This window comes from Aotus nancymaae, unplaced genomic scaffold, assembly GCF_030222135.1.
Source record: "Aotus nancymaae isolate 86718 unplaced genomic scaffold, 86718_ANA_hifiasm-v0.15.2.pri h1tg000081l, whole genome shotgun sequence".
NCBI classification, from domain to species: domain Eukaryota; kingdom Metazoa; phylum Chordata; class Mammalia; order Primates; family Aotidae; genus Aotus; species Aotus nancymaae.
In genome coordinates this window covers 522,638-536,642 of record NW_026988496.1, presented here as the reverse complement: position 1 = coordinate 536,642, position 14,005 = coordinate 522,638, and the positions used below count along the sequence as shown (strand labels likewise).

Here is a 14,005-nt window from a genome sequence, read left to right as displayed (position 1 = left end):
CTGGCACTACAGGTATATACAACCACGTCTGGCTAATTTTTTGTATTTTTTGTACACACAAGGTTTCACCATGTCATCCAGGCTGGTCTTGAACTCCTGGGCTCAAACAATCCACCTGCCTCAGTCTCCCAAAGTGCTGGGATTACAGGCTTGAGCCATAATGCCTGGCCCAGAATTTGCAAAATTTTTAGCATGACATTTTTATAACTTATTTTTCTATTTAACAACAACAACAATGACAACAAGAAACTTTTCCATCTCTTATGCACTTTAGTGAAACAAGAAAGGGAGGAACCTGCTTGATGAGGAAGCCCAAGCTGGCAGTAGGCTCCTGGAGAGGACCACGGGGAGATGCAGAGGAATAAAGAGCCAGCAGGGGACAGGAAAGAGAAATAAAGGATGGACATCACAGAGATTTTTACCCGAAGTCATGCAAATTGGCTCAGGTATCCTCTGCAACCCTGCTCCAAAGTCCTTCTAAGAAGCCCTAAAGCAAATGGTCAGTTTATCCTTGGGACCAACCCTACCTTTCAACTTATCCTCATGGCTGCTCAAGAAGCAAGAGACAGTGTGGAAGGAAGCCAAGTTTCCATGGTATAGAGTCCCACCATGCAGGAGCACTGCTTCAAGCCTGGGGCTCCAGCAGGCCTTGAATATGCCCAGACCTGAGCTCCAATTGCTAGCCCCTAGAAGGATGTCAATTCCAGACATCAGGGTGCCCGAGGAAGTACTGCTTATACCCAGCACAATGTTTCTCCTACGAATGCTACCAGCAGATGTGCAAAGGGTCTCAGACTGGGGCTGTGGAACTGCAAATGGCAGAATGGGTCTGGTGGCTATAGCACACTTCAGGCAGCAGGAGTTGGGTGAGCTGGCTTCTTCTACCTTCCATCCATATCTTTTCATTCTCTACTCATCTTGAAAGGGAGCTAGAAGCTTCTGATTACAGTATGGCGGGGGTGGGGTGGGGCCTAGGGAGGGCTAAAAAGCCTATGTCAGGGGCCAGAATTTTGAAGGTTGCTCAAGGCTGTCTTCTTCCCATTTCCAGGGAGCCATGAGACTTTAGGTGCTTAGGATTAGCCACATGGAAGGAGCTGGGCATGTAGTATGAGGTAGGAGCGTTTACTAGGGGTGATTGGAAAGAGCAGATGGGATAAGTAGATTTGACAGAGCAATGCTGCAAAGGAGAGGAGGGGCACCAGAAAGGTCAAACAACCTAACTCTGAAGCTCCAAACCAGGCCTGGGTTCCAATGTCCACTCTGTTGCTTATTAGCGCAGTGTGTGGCACACAGTAGGTGTTCAGTAATCACTTGCTGAACAAATAAAGGCAGCCTTGGCCAAGTCACCTATCGTCCCCGAGCCTCAGTTTCCTCATCTGTAAGACAAATAGTAGCTATTATTCTTATTCGTTCGTCTGTGTTGTTTCTGTCCACACCCATATCAGTTTGTTAGGTTGCCATCTTATCTCCTTCAATAAGGATAAAAAAGAGCAGATGCATGCAAGGCCTTTTTCTTCCCTTGTGTCTTCTGCGTCCTCCTCCTCTCCTCCTCCTCTTTTATTTCTGACCTTGTTTGTTTCTTTTTCTCTCCCAGTCAAACTTGGAGAATAGTTCTGGGAACACAGAGCAAGTGTTGAAACCTCTGGTCACAACTGTAATACATTCTCACAAATGCACAACTCCCCTACTCTTCTCCCCAAAAGGATTGGGCCTGGGCTGCAGTGTGGAGCTCTGAGTCTCCTAGGGGCCTCCACTTGATTCAAATGCCATCAGTACCAGAGACTAGAAAGCCTCCTACCTCTGTCTGCATTTCCCCATGCAGAGTTAGCCAGGCTTGAGGAGCTAGCCCTCCCTAGGGATTAATCATATCAGCATTATTTAAATTCTGGAAGGTTCACGTGAGCCAATTCCTCTGGAGTACATTAACCAGAGGAAAGGCAACCAGCTTTAAGCATATGAAGATGGTGCGAGGATGATTTTACAGTGGCAGTCATGAGCTGGGCCCAGTCATCTGCTCTCTAACCTGTACTTTCTTATGAACAACGACACATGCCTTCAAGATAGCTCATTGGCATGAGAGGAGCTTTTCTCTGTGTGAAGCTAACAGCTTGAATGGACTCTCCATGATTTTGTGGGTCTTTTTTCCTCTCAGAAAGACTAATGGGCAGTAAAGATGGGATAAGGTGAGGTCTAAATTTGCCTGTCCCTTCAGTCATCCTGTGGCATGTGGAATGCATCTCTGTAAGATGAATCTTCTCAGGTTTGATTTCCAATAGGCTACAATCACATCTTTTGCCCTTCTAAGGGATGTGGCAAGAAAGAGAAACAACCCAAGCTTAAAGGCTAAACAAATTCAACTAGACATGCTGGCTGAACTCCCTCACATAGAGTGGAGCTGAATCCATTCATTCTCTCATTGCCATCTTACCTCCCCAAAGCAATCTGTGTCCCACATCCTACTCTTTGTTTTTCATGGGGTGAGGGGAGGTGGAGGGGAGGTACAGTGAAAAATATCCAGCTTCCCTGAGGTTTTCATATGTAAGAACAAATAACAGTCTTGTAGACAGGAAAATTTTTCAGAATTCAGAAAATTCAGCAGCCTTTCCACACTGACCATTGTCATGGCAACGCACTATCTGATGGCAGCATGCGTCACCACACTGGAGGGGCACAGTATCAGTATAGCAGGTTAGCTTGTCCATATTTAGCAACATTTAGACTTCTTTCTAGCCTCATTTCTTCTAGGTTTAGCTGAATTTCTCTTTGGTTCTGAGCTTGTGTGTTCTGCTAAATTTGCATGGCTAGAACACAAGACTTTGTCAATATGAAAGGGATGGCTAAATGGAAAATCTGAAGTAGTGATCACAGCCACTCCACTTGCTGTCTACCCTCTCCGGCTCCTCCTCACCCACTCTTAACCATGTAGTTTCTCTTCTCTGCATCAATTCTTTCCTATACACAGCATCACCTCCCCACACCTAACAATTGTGACTCAGCTACCAACTCCAGCACTCTCACCATATTCTTCCTTTTTCTATTTTCTCATTGTAACATACAGCATCCTAGAATCTTAGGGTTGGAAGGAGCCTTAACAGCAATTTAGTCTAATCATCTTCCCCCAAGGCAGGAGCCCTTCTATAATATGACAGCCTATGATTGTCTAGCTGCTATTTGTATATCTCCAGTGACAGAGACCTCATGCCTTTCTGGGCAGTCTGTTCTACTTTGAATAGTTCTAATTGTTAGAAAATGTCTTCCTTCTATGGAATGAAAATCTACCTTTTAAAAATATCCACCCATGGGTCCAGCTATATGCCTTGTGGCCACATGGACGCTGTCTATGCCCTTTGCTCTGTGACAGATAAATGAAGTAGAAACCACATCCCCGAGTATTCTCCAAAAGGCCCCAGTAACTCCCACCAGACCTCTTGGAGCCTGGGCTCCAGTCCTCTCCCCAGCCCGACTGACCTCCAAGAACATGCACCTATTTGTCTAGAGCCCTTTAAAATGAGGTCGATACTGCATTAGCATCTCTAGAGGCCACCTTGCCCTGGTGACTCATACTGAGCTCCGAGTTGACTCAGATCCCTAATTCTCTTTTAGCAAAATGCTGCTAAGCCACGTTGTCCAGATTTGAAAGTGTGTAGTTGCTTTTGTAGGACCCAATTCCTGGTCCATATGTTTTCTTCCAGTTTGATTTCATTGTGTTACAATCAGAATATTGCTTTAACCTGTTAGAATCTTTAACAAACTTGACTTGCATGTAATTTTCATGCCCTTTAAGATCTATTATTTTTTTCACCAACCCTCATCCTAGCCTTTTATTTCAAATCTGTTTGATTCTTACCTTTCCTTGTTCTCTTCCCTTTGCATTCCCTTCCTTATGTCTTCTCTCGCTTGTTATTTCCATTTCACCACTCTCTGGAGCTATGTGCCTGTGTATGTGTGCAAGGAAGCAAGGGCATATACATATCTGCACATACGGAGGTGTGAGTGAGTAGCTGCAAGGCTTGCTTAGTTTCCCTGTTTCTATTGCTTTGTCTGTGCTCTACCAGGATTTAGAGCCTGAATGGGGGAAAATGGCAGTGTTAAAGAAAGAAGCGTAAGAGAAGCTTGTCCAGGATCAGTTCTGAGGAACACAGGACACGTGTCCCAGGTTTGAGGGGAGCATGGGAAACTAGGGTTGAATGGGTCGTGTTCATCAGGGCTGCAACACAGTGAGAAGGACTGGAGAAGGACCAGGAGTGGAAGGATTTTCAAAGTCTTAAAAGTTGGATAAGGGAGGGGGATTTGGTTAGGAAGCCAGGACTTGTGGTGTCAGTAGCCATTGAGAGGTGAGAGGGAGGTAGCTTGAAGCTATAGGGTCAGAAGGCCAAGGGCTAAAGATGCCTCAGAAGAGACAATCAGCAATGCTGTGAGAATAGCCTTGAGAGTCTATGACTTCTTAGCTTAGCAACTTTTCTCTGGCTAAATGAGCTCAGAACATGAAGATTTTGCTGCTGTCATATACTGGGCTCTGCTAGTGGATAGGGGCATTAGTGTAACCTGCAGCAAAGACTCTCAGGACATAGAGTGTTTCCTCAAATTAACTCCAGCATTGAACAGGCCTCCTTTTTGTGTTGGATTATATTCCAGTGAGGGACTCAAAGGTAGGATAACTGTTGCTATCTTGGTCATTTTATGAATAAACATGGGAATTTCTCTGTCCAGGATGGGCAAAAAGATACCCTTGGTCTCTTAACTCTGGCAAATAATTAGGATAAAAAAATACACACATGCATATGCACATTAAATTCAACAGGAAAATGGGTGCCAAAAATACTTAATGTAAATCGTGGATGAAGTGAGTTGTGAAGAAGCAGCTGGAGTTGAGAGGGGCCCTACTGGAATGCTGAGGGCAGTGACCCCAAACAGCCAGTGGACAGTGGGATCAGGAGGGCAATGCCCTGATGACTGCCACTTACCTCCACCCCGAGGCCAGAATGATTCCAGGCCAGCCTTGGGGAAGGGAAGGAGGCTAGGCCAGCAGCCCATCTGCAGCACTCTGGCTAAGTCCAGGGAACCTGCTCCCAGGGCATCAGAATACCTAACTACTCATTGTAGTTCCACATTATTTCAAGGCTCTACTGGATCAAGGAATCATACATATTGGAACAGAATGTCTGCGAGTCCCCTCCCCATCCCTGCTAAGTCTGAGTTGACTTGAATTTTCCTCTTTTTTTTTTTTTTGGTGGGGAGGGACAGGGTCTCACTCAGGCTGGAATGCAGTGATGTGAACATGGCTCACTGCAGCCTCGACTTCTTGGGCTCAAAGGATCCTCCTGCCTCAGCTTCCCAAGTATTTGGAACCACAGGCACATGCCACTATGACTGGCTATTTTTAAAATTTTTTTGCAGAGTTGGAATCTCGCCATGTTGCTCAGGTTGGTTTTGAACTCCTGAGTTCAAGCAATCCTCCTGCCTCAGCCACCCAAAGTGCTGGGATTACAGGCATGAGCCATGGTGTCCCGCCAACTTTTCTCATCTTAAAGAGTGCTTTACTATTGGCCTTTTGAAATAAAAAGGGTCTCAGGGAACACTTTAGAACTGATTTTCCCCTGGAGGTGCCAAAAGCTGAACCCTTTGTCCTTCTGATGTGACATTAGCCAGCCAAATGACAATCCCAACCAGAGTGGCCAGTGTAGAATTCCAGCTACAAGCTGTCAGGCCAAGAAGAGGTTTTCCTTCCAAGTCAGTGAAACGATTAGCTACCAAAAGGCAAATGGTATTTAAGGAAGCCCCCGCTGATGGGCCACCACAAACTGGGTGGAACAAGGAGGGCAGGCCTCGAGGGGCGGTACTCACCTTTGATGTAGTTGAGGATTTGCTGGATTCGGTGGGGCTCATTGCGGTCTGGCCGGCAGCTTGGTGTGATTTCCAGCACATAATCAGGACCATATGCTGTGAAAAACTGTAAGGAAAAGGGAAAGGCCAAAAAACAAACTAAGTCACATAAAACCTCCAAACCAACCACATACAAACAATCAAAAGAAACTCACACTACCACAAGGCAAGGGAGGCCTCCTTGGGCTGAACAGGATGATGCAGCAGGAGGCCCTGCCTTGATGGTATCTACTCCCTTTGCTCAGACCTTCAGTGATAGTCCCCTGTGAAATTATTTAGCTTGCTGTCCAATGGTTCTCTGCTCAGGTCTCAACTTTCTCTCCAACTTCAGCTCTTATTGCTTCCTTGTCCTCTGGCCACACTAGTCTGTTTGGTGCTTTTCCAAATCACACCATGCTTTCTCTTCCCTTAGGATCTTTGCCATCGCTCTTTCCTGGGGCCTGCAAAGGCCCTCCCCCAGTCCCTGCTGCCTGTGAAAAACCTCCCCATCCTTCCAGGCACAGCTCAAATGTCACCTCCTTCACAAAGCTGTCCCTCCTTCTCCACCAACCCCAAGAACATTCTGTTGGTACTTCTTTCAGGGCCCTTAAACACACAGCGCTTGCCTGCACATCACATGCAAGTCACTGTGCTGGCTGCAGAGGGGCTGTAAAGATGGATGAGACCTCCTCTGGGGTCCTCTAGGTGTTCACAGGCATATTCTGCATTGGATAGAGGTTTTTCAACAGTGACCCAATCTCTCCACACTGGATTGTCAGCTCCCTGAAGGCAGGCAGCACCTGTGTCTTATTCATCTCCTTGGTCCCCACAGACCATGGCAGCTGCCTATTAGTTTTGGTTGCCTTGAATTCCCTGTCCCAGGAATGGCAATGAAGTCTAGTTTCTCTACTTTAATTTTTCTTTCTCAGTAGTAGAGTTTATTTGTTTTTAAATTCAGGGAATCAAAATAAATGTTTGTGGATTCTATTTCTAGCTTGGTAGATGACTCCTTGTGACCTTTGGGAAGTCACAATATCTGATTCAGCTTCTCTGGTAGGGCCCACTTGGGGTAAAACACTCCATGACAAAGGGAATCATTCAATTGGGATAAGTCTTTGAATGGGAAATATGCAAAGCTACTATTTCTGTTTAGTTTTTAACAGAAATAGTATTTGTGCAAACTTTCCAGAGGGAGAGCATATGGTCCTTAACATTATGTGCTTTCAATAGTGATATTGTTAGGTGGTAAGTAAACCAGGGAAATTCAGATTCTATGAAAAAAAAGTGGTACAGAGGGCATGAAAAAAGAATATTGATATGCATCATGACTTTGATGTCATTCAAATAGCTTCTTAAAAATAATCCAGAGTTATTGCCATTGTCACCAAATTATCCTTGTTAAGAGTCTGGATGTACATCTGGCACCGTGGGAGATGTTGTGGAACAATCTCTAGGGATTCTAACAGTGTCTTTGTAGAATCCATGGAAGTAATTTGATGTGGAGATGGTTTCCCACACCCATGACAGAAAACTCTACACATTTAATTAAAAGAAAAAAAGAAGAATGCCCAAGACTGTGCCAATGCTTATAATGCCCTTTGTGTGTGTATATGTGTATGTGGACTGATCTAGAAAGAGAGGGGCTTAGGTCCTTCCTGCTATTACTCTCTGATGCTTGAAGCCCTGAGTTCCAGAGATAGAAAAGCCTTTGAGTAGAGATTGTCTTTACCAAACACATATGTGGAACAGACAAGAGGGGTTACCTGGGGGACACATGCACAGCCCGTACCCCCTTGCCCCTGCATCATGATTGAAGAAACTTTAGAGGCTTGTATTTTTAGTCAAGGAGGGCCCCTCATTCCAAGTTTGAGGACCTTTTGGGCTTGGCTGTGGAAGAGAAGGCTTTAAACAGCTGTGGCACTCTCTCCTTAGGCAGCCTCTTCTCCAGACTGTGTCAATTGGTACACTCATTTCATGGGTACGGAAAGACAGGCTTAGAGAGTACAACAGAAGAAAGGCAGCTGCAATGAAGAAGCTCCTCTCGGAGACCCAAAGTCCTGGCATCAACATGCTATAAAAATCAGGGGCGGGTGCCTAGCTGAGGTATAGGAGGAGGGAATGTTGTGCTTCCAGTTGCAAAGATGACACTGCCGATTCTCTGTCAGTGAGACATGTCATGAGCTGCTTGATTAGGGCTGAGTGTTTGGAACAACACGTCCTCGCTTATGTGTGCCTATTATGCACTTACCCTCACTCTCCTACTTTAGCTCCCTCTTTGACCAAGAGCACACGGTTGCAAGATGTTCAGCTGGGACCAGGATTGGCTGCTGTGTGACAGAACTCAGTTCTACTGGGATTAAGCCTCTTGTCCTGGTTTCATTAGCACCTGGCTTTTAACGAACTGAGCCACATGGTAGGCACAATCATATAGAACTCATTCTTTGCTGAAGCAGGCTGGCTGCAGGTAATAGCGAAGTCTGGGTTCCTCAACTTCTCCCTACCTTTGCCAATCAAATGTTGTTTCCAGTATTTGCACTATTCTTAGGTTAAGGGACTCAGATGATTTAAGAAAGTCCTTGTGTTGTGAGCCAGTTCTACATGGCAGCTGGCTGGCCTGCAAAGGTAGAAACTTACGTCATATTTTCTTTGCATATCCTGTAGCGTCCAACTCAAGTCATCACAGGTTTCCCTTAAATGTATGTTGAATTAAATTAACTCGCCAAGGGTTTAGCTAGCCATATAGCTAATTGTGTAAAATAATTCGAAGAATCAATTCATAGCATTAATGGTTTTTCTAGACTCTTGAGGCAGCATGAGGAAGTGGAAAGAGCACTGGCTATAGAGTCAGGGGAGCTAGATTTTGGTGCCTAGATTTAGCTTGTGTGCCTCGGGTAAGCTTCTTCTTTTTTTAAAAAAATATTTAAAAAAATTTCATTAGCTTTTGGGGGTACAAGTAGTTTTTGGTCACATGGATGAATTATATACTGGTGAATTCTGAGATTTTAGTGTACCTGTCATCAGGTAAGCCTTTTAATCTCTGTTTCATCATTTCTACCTGACGATGACAAATGCTGATCTGGTTGGGTTGTTAGGAGCCAATGAGATAATATCTATAAAAGGGCCTAGCACAGGGCCCAGCACATAGTAGGACTTCAATAAATGTGAATTCCCTTCTCCTGGGGCAAGAGGCCCTTGCCTAACCAAGCCTCATCCATACCCTGAAGGATATCAGGTGAAGTGCTTAGGGCTGAGATGTACAAAGAGGAGCCTGCTCTTCCTGCCAGAGCAAGCCCAGCAGCCTCAGTGTCCCTTTCCACTTGCTTAAGCCATTAGCTTAGCCTAGGAGAAATTGACTAGCCTGTGGAGAAGCTGACTTCTCTCAGTTTCTTGTCCTATAGTCCTGCCACTTGTTACTTACTGGCGAGGTGGAAAGGAAATATGATCACGTAAGGCAAAAGAGATGTTGGGGTGGAGGGATTTGGCTAGAACTAGAAATAGCTTGAGGCCCCACCCTGAAACTGCCCTCCAGTCCTGAAGAGAAAAGGAAATCGGCAAGCAGCAATCCCATTCCCAGACAGGTGGAGCAGGGGATGAAAGAGGCCAGCTGACCTTCAAGGGAAAATGCTGGCTTTGATCTCAGTAAAGAAAAGAGGGAGGTGCTAACCTCTCTCCACCCCTTCCCCTTTCCCCCTCGGCACTTCTTTTGCTTTCTGGGCTTCAGTTTATGCACTTTTGAGGGGGAATATAGTACTGAAAAGGAGGCAGATGGAAAGTATGAGATGAGGCAGAATGATGGAAATGAAAGGTAGTGGCTACTTTAGGGTAGTCGGTCCCTTTCAATCCTAGAGTCAATGCAGAGAGAAATGTAAATAGCTCAGCTTGAGTTCAGTTCAGCCCACCTCAATGCTCTTTCCTTGCTCACGTCTCTTCAGGTCTTGCTCACACAGTGAAAGCAGCAGACAACTAGACAGTTGGTCAAAAAGATATTCAGAAGAAGCCCCAAGGTTGCTGTTATTCCTCCATAATCATGTTCGGTTAGAGGAAACCAAGCAACAAACCTGAATCCACCAATCCTTTTATCCTTGCCTCAACATTTAGTATCTACTATGTGCCCAACTAGGTTAGTCATTGGGGTACAAAGGCAATAAGATATGTTTCATAGGAGGGATTATTATAGACCAGTGTGATGAGTGGTATAAGATTAACCCTACTAAAAATAAAAGTAATAACCACTAACACGTATTACAAGCTTATTATGTGTCAGGCACCTAAAGTGTCTAAGCGTTATTATTATTATTTTTTTTTTGAGATGGAGTGTCGCGCTGTCGCCCAGGCTGGAGTGCAGTGGCGCAATCTTGGCTCCCTGCAACCTCTGCCTCCTGGGTTCAAGAGATTCTTCTGCCTCAGCCTCCTGAGTGGCTGGGACTACAGGTACACGCCACCACACCATGGTTGCTGGGGGTGGGGGGAACTTATACAGAGTAAGAAGAGGGGAGAGGCAAGAAAAGAATTATGGGGAACAGCACTACTTCAGAGGTGGGCACAGGGAGTGCAAACAGTTCTGGCAACAATTTGAAATCTTGCTGAGAGGGTAAAAAAGAGGAAGCCTGAAAAATGTCTTCTGATTTGTCCACTGGAAGGAGACCTTTGCTGCAGCAAAGTCAGTGGAGGGTGGGCAGAAGTCTGATGGGAGTGAGGAGGGAGGCAGAGATGAGAGTGATGATGGAAATACAGTAGTCCCCCCTCATCCCCGGGGGATAGATTCTAAGACTCCCAGCGGATGGCTAAAAGGGCAGATAGTAACGAGCCTGATTGTTCTCAATGGGAACAGGTTTCTGTTGTCTTCCACCCACAGATTTAATGCCTTTTCCTTCTTAATTAGGCATTTATCCTTCACTGTGGCTGTAACTTTTGCAGTTTGAAGCGCGAAAGCAAATCTAGCACAGATTCCTTCCTCCTGTCCGTCCCTCCCTCCCTCCCTCCCTCCTTCCCTCTTTCCCTCCTTCCCTCCTTCCCTCCTTCCCTCCCTCCCTCCCTCCCTCCCTCCCTCCTTCCCTCCTTCCTTCCTTCCTTCCTTCCTTCCTTCCTTCCTTCCTTCCTTCCTTCCTTCCTTCCTTCCTTCCTTCCTTCCTTCCCGTTCTGGGTTCAAGTGATTCACCTGCCTCAGCCTCCTGAGTAGTGGGGATTACAGTCGCACACCACCATGCCTGGCTAATTTTTTTGTATTTTTAGTAAAGACAGGGTTTCACCATGTTGACCAGGCTGGTCTTCTTGGCTGGTCTCCAACTACTGACCTCAAATGATCTGCCCACGTAGGCCTCCCAAATTGCTGGGATTACAGGCGTGAGCTACCGGCCCGGCTCTTCATGATTTCACAGATAGATCTGTTCTTATTGTAGATCTTGGTAACCTCAGCATATGATTTTTTTCCTTCCTTAAGTTGAGAACTTTCACCTTTTCACTAAAGGAAGTACTTCATGGTTTCTCTTTGGCATATCGGAACTTCCTGCATCACTACTCTTGTGCTTTGAGGCCATTATTAAGCAAAATAAGGGTAACTTGAACATAAGCACTGTGATACCGTGACAGTTGGTCTGATAATCAAGGCAGCTACTAAGTGACTAATGGCGGGTGGCATAGATGGCATGGATACTCTGGACAAAGGGATGATGCATGTCCTGGGTGGGAGGGAGCAGGACAGTATGAGATTTTATCATGCTATTAGGAACAACGTGCAACTTAAAACTTGAGAATTGCTTATTTCTGGAATTTTCCATTTAATATTTTTGGACCACAGTCGACAGCAGGTAACTGAAACTGAGGAAAGTGAAAGGGGGGATAAGAAGGGAACTACTGTATACCAGCAGTCCCCAACCTTTTTGGCATCAGGGACCGGTTTCGTGGAAGACAATTTTTCCATTGACTAGGGAGGTAGGGATGCTTTCAGGATGAGAGTGTTCCACCTCAGATCATCAGGCATTAATTAGATTTTCATAAGGAGTGCACAACCTAGATCCCTTGCATGTGCAGTTCACAATAGGGTTCACACTCCTATGAGAACCTAATGCTGCCATTGATCTGACAGGAGGCGGAGCTCAGATGGTAATCCTCTCTTGCCCGCTGCTCTCCTCTTGCTGTGAGGCCTGGTTCCTAACAGGACACTGGCCTGTGGCCTCGCGGGGTGGGAGTTGAGGACCCCTTCTGTATACTGTGTTTTTTTTTTTCCAGGAGCTTGATACAGGGGTAGGGCTGGGTAGATGGGAGGATATTAAGTATGTTTATGGGCTGAGGGGAAAGAGTCTATAGGATGGGAGTCCCGGGAGGCATAATAGATATTTTGAGTTAGTTATGCCTGTCTTTCTGGCCCATAGAAAGAGATCCACAAGGGAAGAATACTGTTTTTTTTTTAATCTTTATGTTATCCTATTATCCACAGCTACTAGCATAAGGCCTGGAAAATAATAGGTGCTCAATTCATGTTTGTTGAATGAAATAAAATGATTGGGATTCTGAACAGACTCACATCCAGTAGGGAGGATTAGGCTCTTGAAGGATGGGGTGATTCCAGACAGGCAGGGATGGAGTGTTGGAGGATAGTTAGAGGAGGCAAAAGAATGCAGGACAAGTTTGGGGACCAGCAAGCACTGTTAGTGGGCTAAAGTTGGAAAAAGAGAGCATAGGAAGCCTTGATTCCCATGTTGAAGAGACAGGACTTAATGTGACAGGCAATGAGGCAGAGTCAGGACTGGAGCTGTGCCTTATGGAAACTGAGAGCAGCATATGAAAGGCTGGGTGACCAACGTGGAGGCACCTACAATAGTACAAAGTGGGGGACACAAAAGGCTTGAACCAGAGTGATTGCTGTGGGGATGGAGTGGACGGGAAAGAGATACTGTGTTGGGGCCAGGCGTGGTGGCTCTCCCCTGTAATCCCAGCACTTTGGGAGGCTGAGGCAGGTGGATCACATAAGGCCAAGAGTTTAAGACCAGCCTGGCCAACATGGTGAAACCCTGTCTCTACTAAAAATATGAAAATTAACCAGGCATGGTGGTGCATGCCTATAGTTCCAGCTACTTGGGAGGCAGAGGCATGAGAATCCTTGAACCCTGGAGGCAGAGGTTGCAGTGAGCCGAGACTGCACCACTGCACTCCAGCCTGGGTGACAGATTGGGACTCTATCTCAAAAAAAAAAAAAAAAAGAAAACAAAAAGAAAAGAGATACTGAGATGGTAGACTCAATAGGACTTGCCAACTGGTTGGCTATGAAGGAAAAGGGAGAAGTCAAAGTTCACTACTGGATTTTGAGTCTGGGTGAGTGGGAGACTTGCAGTGCCACTGACAGAAGCTGAGGTAAGTTAGCAGGAAGAGCAAGTCTACCTAAGGGAAGGTGAGAGGCTTGGGTTTAGCTGGGTTTGAGATGATGGTGAGGCATCTGGATCACGATGTCTAGGAGGCAGCTGGAGAGATGATGATAGTGTGTAGAAGTGAGGTCATGGCTGGGGACTAAGGTAAAAAAATTTGGGAGAATGTCTACATTTACAAGGTAGTCAGGGGATAAAAAGATCCAGTGAATAGAAGGAAAAAGAGCAAGTAGAGAGGAAGATAGAGAACAGTAAAGTGAAATCTGGAACTTCAGGGATGAGAAGCAGCATAAGGAAGATGCTTAAAGGGATACATCTGCCATGCTGGCAATATAGCCCTGTGGCTAAAGTAGCCTCCCTCTCTCCTAGTCAGTCAGGGATACAATGACACTGCTTCTGTCCAAATCCCTTTCTATAAAAATCCAAGCAGCTCTCACATTTTTTATTGTTAACTCAAGGTCTACTTTTTTCCTAAAAATTATACTTGCTTCTATCAGGGCAAGCCCAAGGTCAGTGCCAATCTCTCTTGCAGACCCCTGAGGCTTTACTGTTTTTAGTTGGGGAAGTCGTGCCTGTGATGGTAATGTAGGTTCTAGTCAGGAAGAGCTTTTCTTGTCCTGAATCACCCTTTGAAAAGAACTCATCATAATCAGAATAACACGACACCAGCCCTTTGAGCCATAACATGGTCTTGTACGATGCTTCTCAATCTTTCCTATATCACCAATTACTCCATCAAAGAACTTGGGCTCAACCATCACAGAAACAAAAAAAGCCCTCTT

At 45.6% G+C, this 14,005-nt stretch overlaps 1 protein-coding gene across 2 annotated transcripts in view; it reads right to left on the bottom strand.

Moving 5' to 3' along the window:
- The window catches only part of HDAC8 (histone deacetylase 8), a 249,772-nt gene that overhangs the window by 17,357 nt on the left and 218,410 nt on the right, over positions 1-14,005 (bottom strand). For both annotated transcript variants that reach the window (XM_064368987.1, XM_012435590.2), the window contains exon 10: positions 5,845-5,950. In XM_064368987.1, the coding sequence (XP_064225057.1) occupies positions 5,845-5,950 (106 nt within the window). The remainder of the gene's footprint in view (positions 1-5,844; positions 5,951-14,005) is intronic.